Source organism: Notothenia rossii (assembly GCF_949606895.1).
Source record: "Notothenia rossii genome assembly, chromosome: 11".
Lineage (NCBI taxonomy): Eukaryota > Metazoa > Chordata > Actinopteri > Perciformes > Nototheniidae > Notothenia > Notothenia rossii.
Window position 1 is genome coordinate 57,883,147 of NC_136910.1, and position 17,864 is coordinate 57,901,010.

The window sequence follows — 17,864 nt, forward strand, 5'->3', positions numbered from 1 at the left end:
AGTCTTATGCAAATGAAGGTACGAGTGAGAGGTGTTGAATATATTCTGTCTTTTCTTTGTGTGTGTGTGTGTGTGTGTGTGTGTGTGTGTGTGTGTGTGTGTGTGTGTGTGTGTGTGTGTGTGTGTGTTGTGTGGTGGTTGTGTGTGTGTGTGTGTGTGTGTGTGTGTGGTGTGTGTGTGTGTGTGTGTGTGTGGTGTGTGTGTGTGTGTGTGTGTGTGTGTGTGTGTGTGTGTGTGTGTGTACTTTTTATTCAAAGGTGTAATTTTTTTTTTTAAATAAGGTGCTCTGGCTCCTGGGCCCGGAAAAGGCAGAGGAGCCAAACGTAAACAACAACAACAGCAAGACAACAGTGCAGCGGGAGCAGCGAAGAGGACAAGAAGGTAGGAGAACTGAAAGAACACACACACACAGACACAGACACACACACACACACACACACACACACACACAGACAGACGTCTCACAGTCTGCATGATGAATAACTTTTGATTCATTCATTATTACGGCATATAAGTCAAAATATGACTTTTATTAATGCACTTTCATTTATTTCTGTATTTTTTTGTTTAGTTTTATTATTTATTTTAAAGACTTATATTCAAAGTTGAAAAACAGGACGGTACAGATTCACACAAAATGTCAGATGAATACAATTACAGATCAAATCAAAATGTAAATCATATACAGGTAAGTAACTTTAAAATAAGAAATGCATTGTGTGTGTCAGCCTTTAAAAAGTAATTGTGAAACATTACATGTAATAATAATAATAATCAATTTGATTTATAAGCACACTTTTCATTTGAGTAAACAAAACTCAAAGTGACCTATCACACTAGAGCCTTAAATTAAACAAAAACAAACCTCTCCTCCTCTTCCTCCCTCCTCCTCCTCTTCCTCTCAGCGACCCCCTCTTCTCAGCGCAGCGTCTCCCCCCCCATGGCTACCCCCTGGAGCATCCCTTTAATAAAGACGGGTACCGGTACATCCTGGCTGAACCGGATCCTCACGCTCCGGACCCGGAGAAACTGGAGCTGGACTGCTGGGCGGGGAAACCCATCCCTGGAGATCTGTACCGGGCCTGTCTGTACGAGAGGGTTCTGCTCGCCCTACACGACAGAGGTAACCAAGAGACTAACTGCACTATTTATTATTTTATTTTTAGATAGCATGGAGTCATTTCTTTTTTACTTCATTTTTGGTTTTTATCATTTATTTGTATTTATGTAACAGGGTTAGCCAAGAGCCTATTTTTCATCTGTAGTCCCTGGACAGGTTTTGTAAATCATTTCATTTCATTTCAAACCTTTATTTAGACAGATTGATCCCTTGAGATCATCATTTAGTTCCACATGAAACATAAAAACAACATACAAACAAACAACGGAGGATATCATATTTACATATTCAACATTTACAAATACCCAGAGTGTCAGAAAGCATTTCATTTAGACGTGCCTTAAATACATTCAGAGAAATAAAAATACTCAATTTCAATTTTGCCTGTAGACTGTTCCAAGCAAGTGGAGCTGCGCACATAGAAGCTGTCTTACCTAAGACAGTCCTTACTCTTGGTACATCTAACAAGACTATATCCTGTGATCGCAGACAATAGCTGCTTGCAACTTTCTGCTTTATCAATGAACAGATATAATACGGGAGTTTGCCCAACATAGCTTTATAGATCAAAGTGTACCAGTGACTGAGCCTCCGTACAGTGAGTGATGGGAAACCTGCCTTGGTCAACCTAAGGACACATTTCATTTTAAAGTAAATACAATGAAATGAAAACATGCACCATACAGAACTGGAATACTTAAATAAAAAATGAAAAGGCAGAACAATAAAACCAAACAAAAAAGAACATGTTAGAAACACAGGCAGTGTGGACAGACACTGGGTTGTTTCAGTTTGGGTTAGATCGTACAAACATATTTACACTTTTGTGAATCTTTTTTTCCATTTTCATTTAGCTGTATCTAAAGGTAAAGAAAACATGAGCGAAAAATAATACAAAAATAAGTAAATCAAAGAATATCCACGTGTATGTGTATTAGGGATGGGAACGATTAATCGAATATTCAAAATTATTCAGGTATGAGAATATGAGTTATGAATTAGGGATGCCTAAGTTGATTACATATGATCAAAAGGAATCATTCAATGTATACGCCAGTGCCATAGCTAAGTGTGTCTAAAGGTGTGTGTTGCTCCGCTCACCGGCCCCTCGCAGCGGGCAGAGCTGCAGGGGCTGATCTCTCTCTCGCGTCCGGTTATACTTCACTCGCGTTTATGTCCAAATCCATCAGATCTAGTTCTAGCTAATGCTATGGCTGCTGCCCCTCCCTACACGCAGACTCAAACCTCATCTTAGACCCAAATTCCAGCTGAGAGGGTCTTCTCTAGAGCTGGCCTGATTGTGAACCGCCTCCGCACCCGCCTCTCTCCTGAGTAGACATGCTCATATTCTTAAAGAAGAATGAGTATTGAATAGCTGCATTCTGTGCATAGGCCCTGTTACAGGTTGTTGATCTCTGTTGTCACGGGTTACGTGTTTTAAGCATGAAAGCTGTAGGCCTATAGCTCTCAACTGTTCGAACTGTGATCACCAGTTCAATACATTTGACAAATTCGACTTGGTTTCTATACTTATTTGAACATGTATTTATTTATTTTTCAAAATTAAAAAAGAAATTCTTTTTTTTTGTAAAAAAGGTTTTCCAAAAAAAAATTATTTTTAGGATATTTACATTTCGGTTAACCGTTTTTTTGGGGGTCGAATATACATTTGCTTTCAAATTCCCATCCGTGATATGTATGTGTATAATAGACGTATAGAAAAATGTATTTAAAGAAATAATAATTGTAGAAATTACCTAAAGAAATAAAACTGAAAATGAACTCGAAAAATATGACTGCCGCTGAGGCCCAAGCTAGAGAATCTTACTCAGAGAATGATCCAAGTCCAGACATTTATTTGTTGATTCAATGTCACCCAAAACTCAAATTAACACGTTTCCAATAATTGCCGTTCCAGGGTGTCTGCGGGGTCTTAAAAAGTATTAAAAGTTGATCAATCAATTTAGCGAAAATGAAGGCTATTAAAAAGTATTAAACGGCATTTTCCAAGGTTTTACATTTTGTAGCTTGTTTTCAATAAGTATATAAATGGTCCAAAGAGGTTGTGTTCTACAGTCTGCCTGAATGTAATCATTGCGTAGGTGTGTAGTGTGATTCTGTGTACTTTATTTATGGCATCCCGTTGGGTTTGACGTCATCTGAACAGGACATCGCACGCTCACTGCTTGATAGCGCGCGAAGCTCCGTTTACGCCGGTTGTTAAAACATCGTTATGGGGAAATGCAAGTCTGCGTCCAAATGGTTGGAAGATAAGGAGGAAGGACAATCAATACTGTATATAGTCAATGTGAGGTAAAGTGTGTCGCCAAGGTAACCGGTTAAAACTCCAAGTGGCGATGAGGTCTTAAAATGTATGGAAAGGGTCCAAAGATCCAAAAATACTTAAAGTTCCAAAAATATCGCAAATGGTTGGAAGATGAGGAGGAAGGACAATCAATACTGTATATAGTCAATGTGAGGTGAAGTGTGTCGCCATGGTAACCGGATAAAACTCCAAGTGGTGATGAGGTCTTAAAATGTATGGAAAGGGTCTTAAAAGGTCTTCCATCTGACTTCAGGATTCCTGCATATAGCCTGCTTTCCTACGGCATGCTTGTTTCACCCTGGTAAAAAAAGATATGCCTAATCCCACCACCGCCTCGCTCCAATATATACATTACCACCAGGTGCCCAAACTGCATTCAAAATAAAAGCATAAGAATTACCAAAAGATAGTTACACTAAATAAATATACATGAACAATAAAAAAATAACACGAAGAAAATAAATGTTTACCTATGAAGTAATCAAAAAGAATATATAGCTCCAACAACCATAAATACAAATAATACATAGGGCATTTTATATATTATAAAACAAACCTTTGTCGTTGTTTCAGCGCCTCAGCTGAAGATCTCTGACGACCGCCTGACGGTCACGGGGGAGAAAGGCTACTCGATGGTGCGAGCGTCTCACGGGGTCCGGAGAGGGTCCTGGTTCTTCGAGGTGACGGTGGATGAAATGCCTTCAGAGACGGCCGCGAGGCTCGGGTGGTCCCAACCCCTCGGTCAGTGGAGACTCAGAAATCACAGTGCATGTCTACAGGGCTTAGCAGAGGATGCTTGAAACATTAGCTCATCGTCCACACGAGTTCAAATAGGTTTTCACAAGAGATATTTGAAAATATATATTTGCAGCTTTAGAGCCAAAATGTTTCTTTACAAGCTGATTTTTAGAGAAACCTGAGATGGTTCTGCACATTTGAATTGGATTTGATTTAAAGAAATGCCCCAGAGGGTTCAACATGTGTAGCTAAACCAAGATGCTACCTATAAACAACACACCAATGTACTCCAAAGCAGAGAGAGGGCTTTGGTGAAAGTGTTTTTGACATCCCCTTCCTTCCTCGTGTTGTAGGTAACCTGCAGGCGCCTCTGGGCTACGATAAGTTCAGCTACTCGTGGCGCAGTAAGAAGGGAACTCGCTTCCACCAGTCCATCGGAAAGAGCTTTTCCTCTGGCTTCGGTCAGGGAGACACGCTGGGATTCTTCATCGAGTTACCGGACGGCACGGAGACCGCCAAGGCTCTGCCCGACACCTACAAGGACAAGGTGAGGACACACTGTCTCCTTCACTGACTCAACAACACAATACACTGACTCTCTCTCTGAGGACACCTACAAGGACAAGGTGAGGACACACTGTCTCCTTCACTGACTCAACAACACAATACACTGACTCTCTCTCTGAGGACACCTACAAGGACAAGGTGAAGACACACTGTCTCCTTCACTGACTCAACGACACAATACACTGACTCTCTCTCTGAGGACACCTACAAGGACAAGGTGAGGACACACTGTCTCCTTCACTGACTCAACAACACAATACACTGACTCTCTCTCTGAGGACACCTACAAGGACAAGGTGAGGACACACTGTCTCCTTCACTGACTCAACGACACAATACACTGACTCTCTCTCTGAGGACACCTACAAGGACAAGGTGAAGACACACTGTCTCCTTCACTGACTCAACAACAAAATACACTGACTCTCTCTGAGGACACCTACAAGGACAAGGTGAGGACACACTGTCTCCTTCACTGACTCAACGACACAATACACTGACTCTCTCTCTGAGGACACCTACAAGGACAAGGTGAAGACACACTGTCTCCTTCACTGACTCAACAACAAAATACACTGACTCTCTCTGAGGACACCTACAAGGACAAGGTGAGGACACACTGTCTCCTTCACTGACTCAACAACACAATACACTGACTCTCTCTCTGAGGACACCTACAAGGACAAGGTGAGGACACACTGTCTCCTTCACTGACTCACCGACACAATACACTGACTCTCTCTCTGAGGACACCTACAAGGACAAGGTGAGGACACACTGTCTCCTTCACTGACTCAACAACACAATACACTGACTCTCTCTCTGAGGACACCTACAAGGACAAGGTGAGGACACACTGTCTCCTTCACTGACTCAACAACACAATACACTGACTCTCTCTCTGAGGACACCTACAAGGACAAGGTGAGGACACACTGTCTCCTTCACTGACTCAACGACACAATACACTGACTCTCTCTCTGAGGACACCTACAAGGACAAGGTGAGGACACACTGTCTCCTTCACTGACTCAACACAACAATACACTGACTCTCTCTGAGGACACCTACAAGGACAAGGGAAACTCTAAAAAGTTTTGTGAAGCCGTCATTGTATTCGCTGGCATTAGCATTATTAGCATTATTAGCATTATTAGCCCCGCGCACCAACGCAGAGAGACTAACTTATGGCAACACAAAAGCAAACATGGGAGCAGTGGAGATGAGGAGGTGTCGGCGTTCTGGTGATTTACTCTGAAGGCTTCAGTAGAAGCTGCTGGGAGTCCCAGCAGCTTCTACTGAAGCCAGCCCCCATAGATCTACACTGACTCCCCACATGATGTAATTCTGACTTTCTCTCTTTTCAGGCGCTTATCAAGTTCAAGAGCTACCTGTACTTTGAGGAGAAGGACTACGTCGACAAAGCGGAGAAAAGCCTGAAGTCAATGAGCCACAGCAAGGTGAGGAAACCTCTTTAATGTTTAATGTGTTTATTTAAGGCAAGATCTGGCTTTGTATCATACTGTATATCCTAGGCTTAGATCAGGGGTCGGCAACAACCGGCACGCGGCACCGTAACCAGTGGCCCTCTAGGAATAAGTGTGCAAAATATTTGAATGAGACCGCCGCTAGAGCGTGTCTCCCCGTTACCTGCAGAAGGAAGCCATGCACGCAACGCAGCCCCGCTCTCTTTATCTCCAGGTGACTTTCTGCCGCTTTCCTCCGTGGTGCCGTGCTGATCGTTTCACCACGGAGGAAAGCACTTCACTAATTGCAGTACCCATAAGGAGCTGTACAAATGCCTGCTTGCTTATTGTATAGTTGTAAGTGCACTGTCTTGATGGAGCATATGTGTGGGCTGGACCTGTATCAGGAAAGGAGCAGTCAGAGAGTAGATTAGTTGTCGATTCTTGTTCTGTTTTCTGTGACTATCTGCCTCACCCTGTCAGACTTTCAGTTGCGCGCTACTAAAGAGACGTGTTACCATGGAAACCAAACAATGGTGTAGCTGTATTAAAGTCCGAGTGGAAACAGTCCTGAGTAAATCTGATTTTGTCAGCAATGCGGGAGTATATATGAAACCGGGAGAGGGCAGTGAAACCGGGAGTCAAGGGTTGGCAAGTATGATCATAGCATGTGTGCTCTGGAGAATCACAGAACGGACGATCGTCCTTATTATTATGCCGTTTAAACCAATGATTTAAGTGTTTGTTAAATTCTGCATCATGTAAGTTGCGCTGACAGGTCCACACACTGCTTCCCCGCAGCGAGGCCCCCCCCCCCCCCGCCCTCCTGCTGATAGTTCACGCGCGTCAAGCTCCAAACAGGTTGCCGACCCCTGGTGTAGATGTTGTATTTCGTTTTTTGTTGTTGTGAATAATGATTACTATCTTAAAAAACCTGTTTCCTTTAACCCGTGTTTCCTGTTTTCCAGATGGTGTTCTTTAAAAACGGAGTGAGTCAAGGTGTTGCCTTTGAGAACCTGTTTGAAGGCATGTACTTTCCGGCCATCTCACTCTACAAGAGCTGCACGGTCAGTGGAGATCAGATTCAACACTTTATAAACGAGTCTTCCTGCTTAAGTGCTAAGCGTTGCCTTCTCTTCCTGCAGGTGTCCGTTAACTTCGGGCCAAATTTCAAACACCCTCCGAAGGACCTCAAGTACCAGCCGGTGAGTTTCTAAAACTGAATCTGAAATCAAAAATAAGCATTGTAGAATATTGTCATACAGTAAAACTAACTTTAAAACAATATCCTGTCAGAACTTCTGAAACGACATTTCCTGGTTAAAAAAAAAAATGAAAGTCAAATCTTTAGTTTTAGAAATGTAACAGGCTTTATTTTCCAGTAGATGGCGATGTTGGATTAAATAAAAACAAAACATGATTTAAATATTATTGTAGATCAAATATTTTTCCTACTGTATATCAAAATAACTGTATTTAAAACAAAGTACACAAAATAAACTAAGACTAGCACATGAAATGAAAATCTCTAATTTAAATCAATAGTGTTTATTTGTATTGTGGTAGTTTAACACTTGAACCACCAGGGGTCGCTGTATACCTAAAACCGCCAACGGGACAAATGTACCCGCTATTAGAATGCATTGATTTTCAAGGTACAATGTTTCTTTAATTTCTCATACTAGAACACGGGGTTAAGAGTGAGTTTTGATCGGTGATGAAACTTAACCAATAGAATCTGTGGACTCTCAGCTTTCATGTCAAATCTAGTTTGTGCAGACAGCATGAAGTATAAAAGATCGCTAACGTGAGTTATGTGCAAAGTGTCTCTCTCTCTCTCTCTCTCTCTGTCTCTCTCTCTCTCTCTCTGTCTCTGTCTCTCTCTCTGACTCTCTCTCTCTCTCTCTCTCTCTCTCATTCAATTCAAAAGCTTTATTAGCATGACCATATTTACATACAGTATTGCCAAAGCTATGTATAGTTGTAACATCTATACAAAAATGCACACAAATAAACAGTTGTAAACAAACTGCTAAGAACATGTTTTTTTATTTTTTACAAGAAATACAGATTCATTTCATTCATATGATACATGAATACAAAATAGAATATGATATATATACTTAAGACCTGGTGTATCTGCTCACTCCGGTTCCCTCAGACTGTGGCAGGCTCGCTCTCTCTCTCTCGCTCTCTCTCTCTCGCTCTCTCTCTCGCTCTCGCTCTCGCTCTCTCTCTCTCTCTCTCTTATATTATATTCAATTGAATAACCCTCAATATGTCAATTTTGAAAGCATTTCATATCATTTTTATTCACAGGTAATATAAAATTGTATTTCCGTAATCATTATTTCTCCTCCATCATAATTTAATTTAGTAATGTGTGAGTAAGGGTTTGAATATCCTACACTCAATAAATACAACATTATTATCAGGGGTGCACATAACACATCTGAAATGCGTACCGTCGGACTTGTGAAGCTTTTCCAAGCAACCCCCCGGTAACTCACGAAGAAAGTTATGTGCACCCCTAATTATTATATTCAATTGAAAACCCCTCAATATGTTCAATTTGAAAGCATTTAATACAATTTTTATTTTCCAGATAATATTTAATCTTTATTCTGCATTCATTAATCACGTCGCCTCCTCCCTCAGATGAGTGATATGGGCTGGGGCGCGGTGACGGAGCACACGCTGGCGGACATGTTGTATCACGTGGAGACGGATGTGGACGGACGGCGTTCCCCCCCGTGGGAGGGATGAAAGAAATCAACACACACACCTTGCCCCCCCCCCCCCACCTTCAGACGGTAACATAAAAAGCACCAGGGAACTGTAGCTCCTCAAAGAAGCTGATTTCCACTCCAAGACAGAAAGTGTTTAAATATGCTGTGATTTCACCAAGCTCATTTCTTATTGGCTGCATATGATCAGCTGACATTCCTTTACGAACATCTGACACATTATTTCTGGTGCTTTCCTTTCAAATCTGTATTTTTTGAAGTTATAACGTCATGTTTCTCTGCAGCCAAACTCCATCTGCAGAAACATTGTTTGTGTATTAAATCTGATTTTATTTGTTTTACAATGTGTGTCAATTATTCTCTGTTTTATACTCTGGGTTGAATAAATAAAAAATAAATGCTACATGAACAAAGTAGAACTCCTGACATTCTTGGGTTGTAAACATTAGATATTTTTGCTTACAACTTACACTGATTTTTCAGGAGGACTCTTTAAAGTAGAGACACTACATACTGATATACACCTGAACATCAGCAGGAGAGGACTCTTTAAAGTAGAGACACTACATACTGATATATACCTGAACATCAGCAGGAGAGGACTCTTTAAAGTAGAGACACTACATACTGATATACACCTGAACATCAGCAGGAGAGGACTCTTTAAAGTAAAGACACTACATACTGATATACACCTGAACATCAGCAGGAGAGGACTCTTTAAAGTAGAGACACTACATACTGATATACACCTGAACATCAGCAGGAGAGGACTCTTTAAAGTAGAGACACTACATACTGATATACACCTGAACATCAGCAGGAGAGGACTCTTTAAAGTAGAGACACTACATACTGATATATACCTGAACATCAGCAGGAGAGGACTCTTTAAAGTAGAGACACTACATACTGATATACACCTGAGCATCAGCAGGAGAGGACTCTTTAAAGTAGAGACACTACATACTGATATACACCTGAACATCAGCAGGAGAGGACTCTTTAAAGTAGAGACACCACATACTGATATACACCTGAACATCAGCAGGAGAGGACTCTTTAAAGTAGAGACACTACATACTGATATACACCTGAACATCAGCAGGAGAGGACTCTTTAAAGTAGAGACACCACATACTGATATACACCTGAACATCAGCAGGAGAGGACTCTTTAAAGTAGAGACACTACATACTGATATACACCTGAACATCATCAGGAGATGACTCTTTAAAGTAGAGAGGTGAACATGTCAAGTATTGAATAGAAACACAAATAAAAATAACAAACGTTTAATATTTTATAAAAGAAATCACAGAATCTGAATAAAACGTTTTCTGCTAAAACAGTGCAATAGTGAAATCAGTTTTAATGTCATAGTAGTTTCATACAGTCCGTTGTGCTACTGCTACTGAAGTAATTAGATTTAAAATGTTAAAACAGGATGTGAGGGAATGACAACAATGTGTTTAAAATGAAGCAAGTGCTGATATAGTGCATTTGTGGGAGAAAGGACAGATAATGGCAGGAAACGGGTTCCCCTCCATGTTTGTTTTCTGCTCCAGTGTTTGTGTTTCAGTGTCTTTGAGTTTCTTTTTCACATCGAATTGCTCACCAGGTCGGACTTCATGTAGCTCTCATTGGAATGAAAACTCTGTCTGCTGTCATCGGACGCTTCCTGAGGGTGCTGAGAGAGATTCAGATTCATTATACACACTTAGAGGAGAGACAACTGCAAATACAAGGTACCTGTATTCAAGCTTTTACCAGAGAGGCATCAGTACACACATCCTTTACTGAAGTAGAAGTACAGATACTCGTTTAAAAATACTCTGGTTAAAGTAGAAGTACTGACTAAACTTCTTTACTCAAGTCAAAGTAAAGAGGCTTTGAAATGTACTTCAGTAAAAAGTACCCATAACTAGCAGCTGTTTTAAAGAGTACCTGACCTCCCTTTATGTTAATAGAACAATAATGTCATTGTTAGCTAATGAATGTTTCCATGGTGACCAACGGCAACATGACAACGTTTCCATTGGTCCCTCTTCTTTAGACAAGACCAGGAAATGATGGATACACGGATCGTGTTCAAATCAATAGGCACGCAATGACTCTAAATAATAATGATCACGCCACCAAACACACATTCACACTAAAGGAACCAGCCTGTTTGGAAAATGAGAGAAGTAGAAAGTACAGGTATTTGAGTTCAACATGTAAGAAGTAGAAAGTACAGGTATTTGAGTTCAACATGTAAGAAGTAGAAAGTACAGGTATTTGAGTTCAACATGTAAGAAGTAGAAAGTACAGGTATTTGTGTTCAACATGTAAGAAGTAGAAAGTACAGGTATTTGGGTTCAACATGTAAGAAGTAGAAAGTACAGGTATTTGTGTTCAACATGTAAGAAGTAGAAAGTACAGGTATTTGTGTTCAACATGTAAGAAGTAGAAAGTACAGGTATTTGGGTTCAACATGTGAGAAGTAGAAAGTACAGGTATTTGAGTTCAACATGTAAGAAGTAGAAAGTACAGGTATTTGAGTTCAACATGTGAGAAGTAGAAAGTACAGGTATTTGAGTTCAACATGTAAGAAGTAGAAAGTACAGGTATTTGAGTTCAACATGTAAGAAGTAGAAAGTACAGGTATTTGAGTTCAAAATGTAAGAAGTAGAAAGTACAGGTATTTGAGTTCAACATGTGAGAAGTAGAAAGTACAGGTATTTGAGTTCAACATGTAAGAAGTAGAAAGTACAGGTATTTGAGTTCAAGATGTAAGAAGTAGAAAGTACAGGTATTTGGGTTCAACATGTGAGAAGTAGAAAGTACAGGTATTTGTGTTCAACATGTAAGAAGTAGAAAGTACAGGTATTTGTGTTCAACATGTAAGAAGTAGAAAGTACAGGTATTTGTGTTCAACATGTAAGAAGTAGAAAGTACAGGTATTTGGGTTCAACATGTAAGAAGTAGAAAGTACAGGTATTTGTGTTCAACATGTAAGAAGTAGAAAGTACAGGTATTTGAGTTCAACATGTAAGAAGTAGAAAGTACAGGTATTTGAGTTCAACATGTAAGAAGTAGAAAGTACAGGTATTTGTGTTCAACATGTAAGAAGTAGAAAGTACAGGTATTTGTGTTCAAGATGTAAGAAGTAGAAAGTACAGGTATTTGTGTTCAACATGTAAGAAGTAGAAAGTACAGGTATTTGTGTTCAACATGTAAGAAGTAGAAAGTACAGGTATTTGGGTTCAACATGTGAGAAGTAGAAAGTACAGGTATTTGTGTTCAACATGTAAGAAGTAGAAAGTACAGGTATTTGGGTTCAACATGTAAGAAGTAGAAAGTACAGGTATTTGGGTTCAACATGTGAGAAGTAGAAAGTACAGGTATTTGAGTTCAACATGTAAGAAGTAGAAAGTACAGGTATTTGAGTTCAACATGTGAGAAGTAGAAAGTACAGGTATTTGAGTTCAACATGTAAGAAGTAGAAAGTACAGGTATTTGAGTTCAACATGTAAGAAGTAGAAAGTACAGGTATTTGAGTTCAACATGTAAGAAGTAGAAAGTACAGGTATTTGTGTTCAACATGTGAGAAGTAGAAAGTACAGGTATTTGAGTTCAACATGTAAGAAGTAGAAAGTACAGGTATTTGTGTTCAACATGTAAGAAGTAGAAAGTACAGGTATTTGTGTTCAAAATGTAAGAAGTAGAAAGTACAGGTATTTGAGTTCAAAATGTAAGAAGTAGAAAGTACAGGTATTTGTGTTCAACATGTAAGAAGTAGAAAGTACAGGTATTTGAGTTCAACATGTAAGAAGTAGAAAGTACAGGTATTTGAGTTCAACATGTAAGAAGTAGAAAGTACAGGTATTTGAGTTCAACATGTAAGAAGTAGAAAGTACAGGTATTTGTGTTCAACATGTAAGAAGTAGAAAGTACAGGTATTTGAGTTCAACATGTAAGAAGTAGAAAGTACAGGTATTTGAGTTCAACATGTAAGAAGTAGAAAGTACAGGTATTTGTGTTCAACATGTGAGAAGTAGAAAGTACAGGTATTTGAGTTCAACATGTAAGAAGTAGAAAGTACAGGTATTTGTGTTCAACATGTAAGAAGTAGAAAGTACAGGTATTTGTGTTCAAAATGCAAGAAGTAGAAAGTACAGGTATTTGTGTTCAAAATGCAAGAAGTAGAAAGTACAGGTATTTGTGTTCAACATGTGAGAAGTAGAAAGTAAAAAGTCCTCAGAAAAATAAGTAGTGGAGTAAAGTACTGATACCAGAAACATGTACTTAAGTACAGTAACGTAGTATTTGTACTCCACTTCTTCCCACCTCTAATTATTAGGTAAATATTGTACTAATCCTGTTGCTGCTATAAACGCCTGAATCTCGCCACGGGGATAAATAAAGTTCCATCTTTTCACACTACAGACGTTCATCCCCTTCCTCTCCAGATGAATTTTGTTAAACTGAAACTTAAAAAGTATCGATGATTATCTGGAAAATGCATCTGTTTTTCTGAGAAACTCACAAGAAGTTACCTTTGAATTGATCGAATATGAAGCATTGCTGCAGATTAAACTAACCAGCGGAGGTGTTACGTGCCAGGCAGGCTGTACTTTGTGGTTTTCCTTCCCTCCTGTGTTTCTGTCTTCTCCCTGTCTTCTGCACAGCTAATCAGCAGCTGATCGGTACCTGCCTGTGCACCTGAGTCTGATGGCTGATTGGATCCCCTCACCCTCAGCTGGCCTATCAGCAGCCAGGGCCGACCATAAAGGAGGCACCCAGGAAGTCTTCTCTCTCTCCCTCTGGGCCTGTTGCTGATGAAGGAGCCTGCAGTGTTTAGCAACTCCTTATCTTTGTATTGTCTGACCTTTGTGAAAGTGTGTGTGTTGAGAGGTGGAGGAGTTCGGTAAGTCTGGGGTACCCTGTACATTTCTCACCACGTAGCTAACTAATGTTCAGACACACTAGGTTAGCGGATTGTTGCCACCCCTGGATTCTGTTTTGTCAAATTCTTTGTAGTTTAGTTAGTGAGGGTTTCAAAGGATAGATGTAGAGATAGGCCTGGTTCTGTTATGCTTGTTTCTTTTGTTTGGCACAATCCTTTGACTACTCCTCCTCCTCCTCCTCCTCCTCTTCTTCCTCTTCCTCCTCCTCCTCACCAACCGAGTGTTTCAATTATATGTCTGTTCGATTCTGGGTTTACGCAAAATAAACCTTTTGTCAACTGTTACGCTGACTCCCTCATTTTTATTGGTTGTATGTTATTGTCTCCAGGTCCCCTAGACCTTAGTGGGGACGTAACAGATGCAAAAATAATATGCGTATAATAAAGTCTAGAAATACCTGAAAAAAACCTTTTTAAAAAGTAGGAAAAAAGTAATAATAATAATAAAAAAATTAAAAAAAATCTAGAAAGAATCACGGAAAGTTGTTCACAGAATTTGCCACAAAACAAAACGAACATTTATCTGAAAAATGTCCAAAAGACAGGAAACAGCAACTTGCTAACAGAATAATAAGTTATTGATTAAACATTAAGCGTAGCAGTGACGTTAATGCAGAATGCAGTTTCCTCACGTGTCTGCGGAAGAGGCGGTCCATCAGGCTGCGTCTGGGGCTCCCGGGAGTCTGAGTCCAGTCCAGGTCTGAAGATCTGGATCCTTCAGGGCCGAAAACATTCAGCTCTTTGAAACATCCGGTATCTATCACCTGCAGAGAGGAGGAGGCATGCAGGTGCTTTAACCTCCTGCTGTGTTCGGGTCAGATCGGACCGATTTACTGCTTTCATCAATCAGAACTTTTTTTTTTAACATTCGATTGCATCAAGGCTTCATGATCTCCTTCACAGGAGATGTTTGAACATATGACATGGCTGATCAACACTTTCATTGAATTTTGGATGATTTAGTCAACTTTGTAACACACACACACACACACACCCCCAGACAGACAGACAGACACACACACATCAATTTGACACATTTCCCGCTCTTATGCGCCCCTCCCCCCACATGGATCACACCTGGCACACACCAATACATGTTCAGTGTCTGTTCTTTGTATACTTACTGCAGTTGTTCATGTACACCAGTAGTCTGATATACAATATGTACAGTTTGAAAGCGTGTTAAATGAAATGTGGTGATGATTCATGGTTTTTGTGTTAATGTAATAGCAGTTAAAACAGGACCGGTGAAATTTGACCGCGAACACCAAAGTAAGGGGGGGGGGAACGAAGACAATAGGAGGGTTAACTCAGTGAAAGGACTTCTACCACACTGTCAAAGGGAAGGGTTTGTATTGGTCGTGTTAATAAAGCAAAAGTACTACACTCTTCAATCCATTGAAAATGTCAGAATATTATGAACAAATGATCTGAGAGAACGTCCTAACTATATGTGAAAACGTTCATTTTTGAAAATGTATGTTAATTTCAGATAATTATGTGAAAACATTTCAGTTTTTATGTTAAAAACAAATCTCGAGGAACTTGTAAACTATGTCCTAAACATTCCAAAAGAATACGTGAAAAATGTGTGAAACTGAACAAGTCTGCAATCTCAAAGTAAACTGTCAAAATACGTCTCATACGGTGGTGGTGGCGAAGTACTTAGGGACTCGGCTTGCCAACTGGAAGGTCACCAGTTCAAGTGCTACCGAGGTGTCCCTGAGCAAGGCACCGTTCCCTACACTGCTCCCCGGGCGCCGTAATAATGGCAGCCGACTGCTCCTAACACTAGGATGGGTCAAACGCAGAGAAACTGTTTTGTTACATAGTACCTGTACGACGTAACGACAATAGGTTGAATCTAATCTAATCTAATCTACAAGTGACAGTAATGCATTGAGACACTTAGTAAATGAGCTACACTGTGAAAAGACAAGGGTCAAAGCAACATTCCTGCATTTGAATCTGATTTGAATAAAGTTTAAAAACCACACAGAAAATATCTGAAATATTTGACACCCAGAAACACTTCTTTAAAAAAAAGGACTTCAATGTTTATTGCTGCCAACAAAGTGTCAGAGTACAAGTACCTCGTTCTGCCAGTTGATGGACACGCTGCCCGTGTTGAACTTGCAGTAAAACTCGCTGTCGGTCTCACCCAGAGTGACCCCCTTCACCGTGGAGAACTCATCGATGTCCTGCACGTCGCTGCAGTACACCAGTCTGGGCTGCAGGGGGCAAACAGATCCAATTCAAAGAGTCAAACACCACCACACACACAGTGAGCAGGAATACAGCTTTTAACCCGTTAATACTCAGAAAACACCATTTATCCTCCACTGGGGGGGGGGGGGTGAAGGACAGCAAGTTAACTACTGGACTAATGAATATATATTTGAGGTACTTCAAACGGAGGTATTTCATTGATTATTTCTATTTTCTATCCCTTCTGTCCTCCTAATGGAGTGAGACACCACCACACAGTGAGCAGGAATACAGCTTTTAACCCTTTAATACTAAATAAAAAAGAAGTATTAAAAGTCCCCTATTGTACTGTGTTTCATCAGGTTTCAGATATATCCAGAGCCTGTCTCTGATTGGCTCAAACACCAAACAGATCATTGCAGCATTACCCATAATCCCCTCTGTTTCAGCCCTGTTTCCAAAGTGCTGATTCTCTGTCTGTTACTTTAGAATGACTTCGTATCCAAAAATACAATATTAATTATTAACCTGGTTATTAACTACCTTTTACTAACAGCTCAAATAAGCGATGTATTCATTAGCTGCACATTATCAATCCAGTATTATAATAAATCTGCATAATGAGTGATGCATTGTGAATATAATCATTTTAAACGTTTCCGTCAATTAAAAATGTTATTCATTCTTCCACCACTGCAAGTACATTTATGACATTTAAATTATATTACAATCATTATTTTAAATGTGTCTTTATTTTGTGTATAAGTAGCCTACTGCCGAATTACAAAGTTGTTTTTTCACCAATAAACGTTCCTTTGAAGCTATATAAGTGTGTGGGTTGATTGAAACGTAAACAAAGCACATTTTCCCAAAACGACTTCTGTATTTTTACTTAGCAACGCTTTTACCTGTCATAAAGTTGAAAAAGATAAAAACATGAAGTCATCAGTTTTAAAGAGACCTAACATGTATCTGATCTTCTTTAGTGGTTTCTTTTTAAAGTACTTGCATCAGGTTTGAACGGCGGCTCGACGAGTCCGGCCTCCAGCATCCGGAAGTTTACTTTCCTGAAGAAACGATGATCCTGAACGTCTTCCCCCCCCGAAGCCAAACAGCCCAGACGCTCCTTGGGGTCTTTGTTCAGCAGCTGAGGAACAGAGACGTATATTTAGATATATGTATATATATACATATATATATATATATGTATATATATCTATATATAGTCATTTCTACAAAGACCAGAGGTGAGAGGAGTACTTAGATCTGGTGCTTCAGTAAAAGTAGAAGTACTCAGATATTCTATTTGAGTAAAAGTAAAAGTACTCAGATCTTGTACTTGAGTAAAAGTAGAAGTACTCAGATCTTGTAAAAGTAGAAGTACTCCGATCTTGTTCTTGAGTAAAAGTAGAAGTACTCAGTTCTTGTACTTGAGTAAAAGTAGAAGTACTCAGATCTTGTACTTGAGTAAAAGTAGAAGTACTAAGATCTTGTATTTGATTAAAAGTAGAAGTACTCAGATCTTGTAGTAAAAGTAGAAGTACTCAGATCTTGTAGTAAAAGTAGAAGTACTCAGATCTTGTTCTTGAGTAAAAGTAGAAGTACTCAGATCTTGTACTTGAGTAAAAGTAGAAGTACTCAGATCTTGTTCTTGAGTAAAAGTAGAAGTACTCAGATCTTGTATTTGAGTAAAAGTAGAAGTACTCAGATCTTGTAGTAAAAGTAGAAGTACTCAGATATT

At 39.7% G+C, this 17,864-nt stretch overlaps 2 protein-coding genes across 2 annotated transcripts in view; one reads left to right on the forward strand and one right to left on the reverse strand.

Annotated features, from left to right (window-relative positions):
- Positions 1 to 226: 226 nt before the first annotated feature.
- ash2l (ash2 like, histone lysine methyltransferase complex subunit) lies at positions 227 to 9,377 on the forward strand. Its single transcript, XM_079660195.1, has 8 exons — positions 227 to 381; positions 906 to 1,123; positions 4,020 to 4,187; positions 4,538 to 4,731; positions 6,119 to 6,211; positions 7,186 to 7,284; positions 7,363 to 7,422; positions 8,876 to 9,377. Exons 3-8 carry the CDS (start codon positions 4,079 to 4,081, stop codon positions 8,981 to 8,983), a joined length of 663 nt encoding a protein of 220 aa, XP_079516321.1. The 5' UTR covers positions 227 to 381; positions 906 to 1,123; positions 4,020 to 4,078; the 3' UTR covers positions 8,984 to 9,377.
- Positions 9,378 to 10,243: 866 nt separating this feature from the next.
- LOC307025349 (G protein-coupled receptor kinase 5-like) overlaps positions 10,244 to 17,864 on the reverse strand; it is a 28,806-nt gene continuing 21,185 nt past the window's right edge. Inside the window, exons 13-16 of the mRNA XM_079659983.1 lie at positions 17,133 to 17,270; positions 16,009 to 16,146; positions 14,548 to 14,679; positions 10,244 to 10,654 (exon numbers count right to left, since the gene is read on the reverse strand). Coding sequence (XP_079516109.1) covers positions 10,565 to 10,654; positions 14,548 to 14,679; positions 16,009 to 16,146; positions 17,133 to 17,270 — 498 coding nt within the window. The 3' untranslated portion in view covers positions 10,244 to 10,564. The remainder of the gene's footprint in view (positions 10,655 to 14,547; positions 14,680 to 16,008; positions 16,147 to 17,132; positions 17,271 to 17,864) is intronic.

Excerpts from the sequence above, each read along its gene's own strand:
- ash2l (XM_079660195.1), top strand. The coding sequence starts at position 4,079 with ATGGTGCGAGCGTCTCACGGGGTCCGGAGAGGGTCCTGGTTCTTCGAG. Across the intron at positions 4,188-4,537 it reads CGGGTGGTCCCAACCCCTCG|GTAACCTGCAGGCGCCTCTG; the intron begins GTCAGTGGAGAC and ends CTCGTGTTGTAG. Across the intron at positions 4,732-6,118 it reads CCGACACCTACAAGGACAAG|GCGCTTATCAAGTTCAAGAG; the intron begins GTGAGGACACAC and ends CTCTCTTTTCAG.